The sequence below is a fragment of the Stegostoma tigrinum genome, chromosome 46 (assembly GCF_030684315.1).
Source record: "Stegostoma tigrinum isolate sSteTig4 chromosome 46, sSteTig4.hap1, whole genome shotgun sequence".
Taxonomy (NCBI): Eukaryota; Metazoa; Chordata; class Chondrichthyes; order Orectolobiformes; family Stegostomatidae; genus Stegostoma; species Stegostoma tigrinum.
In genome coordinates, this window is record NC_081399.1 from 3,134,276 (window position 1) to 3,143,350 (window position 9,075).

General features: G+C 39.6%; 1 protein-coding gene across 1 annotated transcript; it reads left to right on the forward strand.

Moving 5' to 3' along the window:
- Positions 1-344: 344 nt before the first annotated feature.
- Positions 345-7,757, forward strand: LOC125450211 (probable G-protein coupled receptor 139). Its single transcript, XM_048526223.2, has 2 exons — positions 345-450; positions 6,116-7,757. The coding sequence occupies exons 1-2, from the start codon at positions 381-383 to the stop codon at positions 6,994-6,996; spliced, it is 951 nt and encodes a 316-aa protein (XP_048382180.2). The 5' UTR covers positions 345-380; the 3' UTR covers positions 6,997-7,757.
- The last annotated feature ends 1,318 nt before the right edge of the window (positions 7,758-9,075 follow it).

A 9,075-nucleotide genomic window follows, 5' to 3' on the forward strand; every position in this document is an offset into this window, starting at 1 on the left:
AAATATGCATGAAACGTTCGAGTTACTTTCTAATGTAATATATCACGTTCACCAGTACTGAACGGAAGCCGATAAAACGGCCAAGAAAAATGCCTTATTCCTGTTCCTCGTTCTTTGATGTTATTCTATGAATTCATTTTAGTGAAAGGTTTATCTATTGCTAAGAAGTGACGTCTCCTCATGGACAAGGCGGGTGAAGTGGTGTTGACATAAATCTCGACAGTAGTTGGAACAAACTCCGACAATGTTGAAACTTGTTTGTTTAATCACCTGTTCACGACCAGGTACGAAATTCTGTATAAATAGGGAATATTGACTCGCCTCGGATGCATTGCAAGTGGAGTCATTCATGTGTACACATCGGAGGCATTCTTCTGAGAATGGCACAGCCCGTGATTCTCCAGATGAAAATAATTTACTACCCGATTCTTGGAGCCTTTGGTATCGTTGGTAAGACAATAAAGTTTTGCATCACACGAGCATTGAAATATTTATGAACAAGAAGTTACATCTAATAATCTGCTATTGTTTTGCAAAAGCGTCACGCAATGTACTCACAGGTGAAGTATACATCCCAGTGAAACCAAGAAAATTGGATCACGAGGAGGCCATTCAGCCGTTCTATATTGCTCCAAACAAGCAATAAGTTCACAGCTGATGAACCAACTCAGTATTTCATATCCACGTTCTCCTTTTAGCCGTCACCTTCTTAAAAACAGTCATTGTCATGCGAGTAACTTCTTTTTCTGTCAGAGATTGCGAGATATTCATCACTCTTCACGAGAAAATATACTTCCCCATCTCAGTCCGAATTCACATAACCAGTGTGTTTCCACTTTGATCCTTGATTCCAGTCTCCCCAGTCATCAAAAAGATCTTTCGTGAGTTTCTGAATCTATTCTGCAGTTCTCATTTCATACAAAGTGTTTTGGGTGACATCATGGACGAAAGAGATTGTAGAGACATCAGGCAATAAGGAAGCCAATTTTAATTTTAGGATTCATTGTAAAATGAATAGAGTATAAATGCAGGGATGTTGATGTTGCAGTAACATGGAGACTGATGTTCAGGTTGAGACCAGATCAGCCTTGATTGTAATGTACAGTGGAGGATGCTCGATGGGCTGAATGGCCTCCCTTTGTTCTTTGTTGTTATGTTGTGTATTCTAATTTCATCAGTGAATTCAGATCCTTCTCAGAGTATGGCACTTCTAACTGAGCAAAATGCTCAACCTGAGTTGGAACTAGTGCCTTGCACATGTTGAACATAAACATCAGTGCCTGTAGCATTTAACCAAGGATATTTGGTGATTTATGAAGCAGACTCTCAAACTGTCCATCCAGCAGCAAGAATGTATTTGCCGAACTCAGCCTTTGTTCGCATTCCATGACAATTCATTGTTAAAATATGTGTGGTTTTGTTTCGATACAATCAAGTACATGTTCATTTTCCAACACTTCTTGCAGTGTGGTAGACTCAAAATCAGCCCATGTTTGTGGGATGTAAAGCAAAGACACTCAGAGAGGTCATTCCAAAATTTTTGAACTTTAAAGGATAACTTGAGGCAATGATTATCTCAGATGAAATTTGGTTTTAATAGTGGGTAGACAACAAAATAAAATGAGGACAATGTTTCATCTATCTCTCATTACACCTGGGAATGGGTATTGTCTAAAATTCTGAGCAGCTAACCTGTAAAGCAATGTCAGGTGTGTGTCATTGAAGTAGAGGAAGTGAGTAGCCTAAGGTAGTTAAAATTGAACAAGAATTGGAAATACAAAAATAATTAACATGAGACTTAAACAAATTTTGGCAATGATGAGGAAAGCTAACCGAAAGAGGAAAACCGAATTATGCATTTTGTTTTGCTTACCCTTAGACTGCCAAACATGCAGTACAAAATTATTGAAATTAAATGACCAGAAAATGATTGCCATGCCAACATCAAGGAGCTGATACTTTTCAACTACAGTCAGACCTAAAATATTGTTCTTAATACAGAAGGGGAATCAATTCCAGAAGAGTGTCCAATGTCAACAAGGGAAGGTAAAGTCCGCCAATCTCCTGATAGTTGGGCATATCAAATCGCATTCTAGGAATTAAAATACCTGTTTTCTTCTGTCTAATCATAAGGAACGTGTGTTCTCAGGACGTTACCATACAAGTATACAGCAGTTTCTCCAGGTTTGAAATGTATTCAATTCAAAATGACTCCAACTGTTGAAATTCGTATTTTCCATGCCCGTATTTAAGACAAATGCGACATGTTTCGATTTCTTTTGCTGTTTCTCAAAAGATCCCCCTTCCTACATCTCTTTTACGATACTCTGTTTCAAATTCATACGCAAAATAATTAACAATGTATAAAAAATAGAAAGGACTGCAGATGTTCTGCAAGGCTGGCAGCAGCTGTGCAGAATTAAACAATGTGAACATTTTGATTCAGACTTGAAGAGAAAAATGCTGGAAAATATTGTCCTTTTTTCAAAGAGGAAGGAGGCATCATAAGACCAGAAGTTGGAAGAATAGAATTAGGCCATTGAGCCCACTGAGTTTGCCTCTGCAATTACATCATGCCTGGTGCAAATATTAACCTCATTCCACTGATTTTTCCATGCAAGCCTCGATCCCCTAACCAAAGTAGAGCCTACCTATTTCAATCATAAATACACTCAATGATTTGGAATCCAATGTGACTTTGGATTCTGTGACAATGAATTCCACAGAGTAACCACCCTCTGGTTGAAGAAATTTCCCCACGCCTCAGTTCGAAAGGTTGGTGTCTTCACTCTCAGGCTGTGCTCTCAGGTCTTTGTCTCTCCTCCTGGTGGATCATCTCCTGTACGTCCACACTATCCAGGCCTCTCAGTATTCAACGAGTTTAAATGAGATCACGTATATACCATCGCATTATGTCAGTTCTTGCAAGGCCAAGTCACCAGACCACGCTTGGTTTCCTCGAACATTCCACCCTCGTTGGTTGGTTCTTGCAAGATCAAGTCGCTCGGCTATGCCGTGTTTCAAAATTTGACGTTATGCTCAAATCCACAAAGTACCTTGCATTCCCAGGATGGCTACCAGTCTGGGACTCACATCCATATGACAGCCCTGCAATGTTGAAATCACCTCCCAAGTTTAGACACCAGCCCAGTAGTCAGCTCTCCATTACAGCCAATAACTCCACGAATCAGCTTCCTGCGACAGTCCTCCAGTCTGGCAGTTGGGTCCCATGGTGGCTTCCAGTCTGGGAACCTCCTCCCTGGGACAGCCCCAGTCTGACAGCTGACACGACACGAAGACCTCCATTCTGGGAGTGGGCACCTTAATTGTGGTCGAAGTAAATTTAAAATGTTTTGTAAAAGTTAAATGGTTTATTTTTGTCAAAAAATACGAACAAAAAAGAAAGATAACAGATAGTGCAAGTGACTGAAACCCAGGACAGGAGCACAACTCAGTTAATATTTTGAGTGCCTCGTGTTTCCAGACTTTTTAACATTAGTGCTAACGTTGCCTTTACCTTCTAAATGGCCAAATGAACATTCATGTTAAGTTCAAGAGAATACTGAACTGGGATATCAATTTAATTGACAGTGAATGTGGTCTGAGAAAACAAAAAGAAATTGGCACGAATGATCCGGAATGATTGGCAAAAAATTGACCAAGTATGGAGACTGGCCTTGTGGCACATAGAGTCATAAAGGAAGTGCAGGAGCAGAAGGATCTGGGTGTGTATGAGCACAAATCATTGACAGTGGCAGGAAAGGTCCACAGAGCAGGAAGTAAAGCAGACAGGGTGTTCAGCTGTATTAATAGTGACACAGTGTACGAAAACAAGGAGTTGATATTAAAATTGCACTAGAACGTTTTTTCGACTTCAGGTGGTGTACTATTTACATTACAGGAAAGAAACAAAAGCATTGGATAGAGAGAGTACAGGAGCAATTTCTGAGAATGGTGCCAGGGATGAAGATTATCAGTGATGAGGATGGACCGAAGAAGTTGAGGCTGTTCTCCACGGAGAGAAGATTGTTGACCGGAAATATGACAGTGTTTTTCAAAGCCCTGAGTGGGCCGGTAATAAGAAATGGAAATAAATTGTTCCCACTGTGTTAAAAAAGTCAAAGGGCAAGGAGGCATATATTTAAAGCAATCGGTTAGATTAGCAAGGAAGAAATGAGGAAAATAACATCCGTCTGTGAGTTGTCACAGCATGGGATGCACTGCCTGTAAATGTTTTTGAAGCAAGTTCAATTAAATTATCAACTGCGGCATGGGATAAATGTTTGTGGGAGGGCAAGTAAAGGACAAGGCCAAGGGGCTATAGAAGGAGAATGGAACCCCAAAGTGATACTTGCAAAATGGGACAGTGTCAACATGCTGGGCCAAACAGCCTCCTTCAGTGCGTAAGAATTCTGCAAATTTGTAAAAGAGATGGCAGTGTTGTTTTGAGAAGGAGACTTTTGAATTAACAAACCAACAAATCAAAAAATAGTACAGACCTATGGGTTACAGTTGGTTTCTGAGGTCTATTAAACATGTTAGAAAAACAGATCCATTCTCTGAACTTGTTGAAATCAATGTTGAAATCTGAATGTTATAAGCTGCTTCAGCAGAAGCTCGTGTTTTTCTCCAGATACAGGTCGAAATGAGATATTCTTCCCACAACTTGCAATGAGCTCACTTTGACATGTTACTCTGAGTAAGCAAGATTTTTGTTAGCCACATTTGAAGGCATTTATCAATGACTTCTAGCCATTCACACAGTTATAATTGATGACTGCCTGAACCCTGTGTACAAATTCTGAATGTAAAAAGTGAGCATCTGTCATTTCACAAACAATATCATTTGACAGAGTGTGAATTCCTGACTCCCATTTTTCTTTAAATTAACTGTTATGTCCTTTCTGAGGGGATTTGATGATTTTTCATCACCTTGTCTTATTCTGTGTGGTATTTTGGTTTGCAGCTGTGAACTTCAAGCTGAGAGCTGAAGGGTGATTGTTGGATTAAGTGTTGCAGTTTGTCTATTTCAATAAGAAGAAGATAAACAAAGTTTCTGTTGCTCTTTCAGGCCACGTCTGCAAGTTAATTACAGATTATTCCTTGATGGAAAGTGGTCTATAAATGCTCCTGACGGGACTTAGGTTAACACAGATTGAGGATATTTAATGATAAATGGGGCCTCATGGAGACACACCCAGACTGGTAGGGAAAGGTTCGAGGCAGATCTGGTTTTTGGGTTCTGTTTGTTATGAAAAGGTTCAGGACAGAGGTTTTATTGCTCTCTACCTGGCCTCTGATCTTGAAAGTTGAGAGAATAGAAAGTCCGTTTTAAGAGTCAGAATCATTTTCCTCGAAACCTACTGAAAGTTGTTTGCATTCATCAGTATCATCATAAACCAAGCAAGATACAATCCAATATGCCTGTGATGTTTTATATCATCGCAACAGTGTAACTAAACTGTCCGATTACATTTTTTTCTCCGTACGATTTGTAGCATAACTGCATCTATTTGTTTGCCTATCTTTCCTGACAATTAAAGAGTGTTGAACGAAATCACATTCCATCGTTCAAATAATTTGTTTCTTAACCTTGCTCTCCGAGCGTTATTCTCTTCAGAATAAATTGCCAAGCCATTTTTCGAGCTTTAAAAGTGGATTCTGATCTCGGTTATTTATTAACAACAAGAAAAATAACTGGCACTGGCCACTTGAAAAAAAATGACCACTTTTAAACATTGGAGTCAATTTTAATGGTCATTGGACATTTTAATTCTATTGCACAGTGAATACATGGTATTGCTGTCAGTTTGAATATCATAACGACTTTAACCTATTGAGAACACACATGCTTTTGAACACCTTGGTCCAGGTATTCATTGAAATCACTATACAAAAGGGCGGCGTAAAGAAGCAGACTTTCAGTCACTTTGTGCTGATTACTGAGTACTATGTTTTTCCAAAATACAATTTCCAAAATTTGGGTATGCATTTTTTTTTATTTTAAATGCACAAAAGTTTCAGTAGCAATGTTGTTGTTTATCTTGTTCTAAAAGTTGCAGTTGTTGATTTGCGATTGATTCCATTTTAAAACCTGTGCTCATTTCGCTTACAGCAAACCTGATGACAATAATAATTCTCTCCAGGAGAAAGTGCGGCCTTTCTGAATGCACCTCTGCCTACATGGTGGCCATGGCAACTGCAGCTCTTCTCGTCATGATCTTCAGTGTAACTGGATATCACGTTTTAAGTTTTCACTTGATGCATTCCTTCTTCTCCTACACTGGCGTTTGTATGCTTCTTAATTTCGTGAATGCAACCTGCCTGTTAATGGCTGTGTGGTTCACTGTCTTATTCACATTTGATCGCTATGTAGCTATATGTTGTGACAGGCTGAAAACAAGGTATTGCAGAGTGAGGATAGCGGCGGCAGTTATAATGATCACCACTGCCTTGCTTTTCCTCGAGAGCATACCCTTTTGGTTTGCTTATGAACCAGAACAAGTAATCAGTCACGTTCAGAGGGGTTGTCGCACTAAACTGAACTTTTTCACTTCGCCACTGGGTGTAGCATTCTCCTGGGTACACAGTAGTTTAGTTCCTTGGATTCCATTTTTCTTGATATTCTTATTTAATTGTTTGACGATCAGACATATATTAGTTGCCAGTAGAGCTCGCAGTTCAATCCGAGGAGGTGGTAGCGACTGTCAAAGAGACCGAGAGATAGAGAGTCGAAGGAAATCCATAATTTTACTCTTCACTATTTCTGGCAGTTTTATTCTTCTGTGGATGACATCATCTGTCAGTTTTTTATCCACTGGAATAACAGACACCACACATTATCGAGGTGATTATACGGCTCCTGCCTACATTGCCACTGAAATTGGCTACATGCTGATGTATTTTAGTTCGTGCACAAATGTGTGCATTTATGTAGCCACACAAAGTAAATTCAGGCAAGAGCTGAAAAGATTGGTGACATTTTGTGCAGCATAGTGGCATAGTGTTTAGCACTGCTGCCTTGTGGCACGTGTGTCCGAGTTTGAATTCACTGTTGGATGACTGTCTGTATGGAGTTTGCACATTCTCTCTGTGCCTGCGTTGGTTTCCTCCAGGTGTCTCCGGCAGTACAAAGATGTACAGTTTAGGTGGATTGACCGTGCTAAATTGCCCATAGGAATGTGTAGATTAGGGGGTTGGGTCTGGGTTGGATGCTCTTGGGATCGATGTGGAATTGTAAGGACGAAGCGTCTGTTTCCACATTGCAGAGGTTCTAAGATCTCTTTGATGAAATTTGTAATATCAGTAAACAGAAATGAAAAATGAGACAAAAAATACTTACTCGTTTCCCTCCTTCAGAAAGTTGAAATGTGATCAATTAAGTCTATTTCAGTTTGGTTTCTTCAATTCGACAACTATAAGTAGAGGTGATGGCCATTTGGTCTTACTGCTAGGATTCAGAGACCCTGCTGATGCACCGGGAACCTGGATTCTGGCAGATTCTGGGATTTCCATTCAATAAATATGAGCCATCAGATGTCTAAAGATTTCAGGTTCACCGTCATTGATTGTCAGAAAACGAAAACTGGCTCTCGAACATCCTTTTGGGAATAAAGCTGCTCTCAACAACTTTTCTGGACTTCATGTGACTGCAGACGCACACCAATGTGGTTGACTCTTCGCTGTCCACTGGAAAATTATGATTTGTTTATAATTGTGGGACTGGATTGTGACTTCCAAATTCTACAAAATGAATAAAGGACTGAAATCTCTCATGTTAATGAATAAATAAATGAGAGGTTTTCATTTCTATGCTTTGTTTCATGAATAATGTTTTATGTCATGCAGGAATGTTGTTGGAAGGTTTTACACCAATAACCTCAGACTCACTGATAATCAGATCGGGAATGAATGCATTTGATTAGATTCATCTGACAAAATGCATGGTGTAGGGATCTCCAAATAGGTCCAAACGTGACGAGTTCACGAAGCAGTCCACACGTGTCACCCAAAAAAGACGTTGTCTGATGGGCAACACCAATGTGAATGAAAAACCACAAAAGATGAACATGCCTGTGACGGCTGTAATTAATAGATCAGAAATAAAGATCTGTGCCGCAGAACAGAGCGCAATGTTGGTGAGATACTGCAGAACAGAGCAGAATGTTGGTGAGATATTGCTGTCCAGATTATCTAAATAGACTTGGTTGGCATGTCCTGTTTGGACAGAAGTGTTTGCGTCCTCGATGAATAACTCGACGACTGCTTGTGCATTTGTCTGCACAGAACACATATCTTCCAGATTTACATAACAGGCAGTAGCCATATTCCCCTGTTCAGGAAACAAGCAGTGTGCACGTAGTTGAATGAAGTGAATGCACAAAGTACAAAATTCTAATTCAATGGAAATCGAGTAGGTTAAAATCCCAAATTTCAACTACTCAAAGCAGGATTCCTAGATAATATGCAACGATGTTGGCACAGAATAAATTTATAAAGTTAAGGAAAGTTGTTGGTGTTTTGCTGTTGTGCGACTGAGCGGCTAGCCAATCCCGAGAATTTAATTTACAACCCATTTTAGATTATCACTGAATCTTGCAATGTGACCCGTTCTGATTGCTAGTAGCTGTCAAAACATGGCTATCTGATCAGCAAGAGAATTAAGATGTCCATCCTTTGAGTATTGTGGTGGCACCAAAAAAAAATGTGGGCCTTTATTTGATCGTTGCATTTTCCACAGTAATTTAAGAACCATGCAGAGACTGCAAATGATCGGTAATATTTTCAAAGTATTAAGTGAAAGCTTATGGGCCAGTATTACTATCACTAGATTACTAATACAAGCACCCACATAATGTTCTACTGGATCCATTTTCAAATCCCACCATTGCTCGATCTGTCCTTTAGCTTTATTGAGAGGTAAAGATTCTCAAAGTATATGCAGAGAATGGAAAACAGGAAGAGATGGGTGAGGGAGTTATAATTAGACTCCTTCTCCTGTCTACCCCAAACATCAGTTCGACAACCATATGTGGGTGTTTAAATAAACTTTTGAATCCGTTATGCACATCCCTG

Coding starts and splice junctions, on each gene's coding strand:
- LOC125450211 (XM_048526223.2), top strand. CDS start 381: ATGGCACAGCCCGTGATTCTCCAGATGAAAATAATTTACTACCCGATT. Junction 451..6,115: donor TGGAGCCTTTGGTATCGTTG/GTAAGACAATAA, acceptor TTTCGCTTACAG/CAAACCTGATGACAATAATA.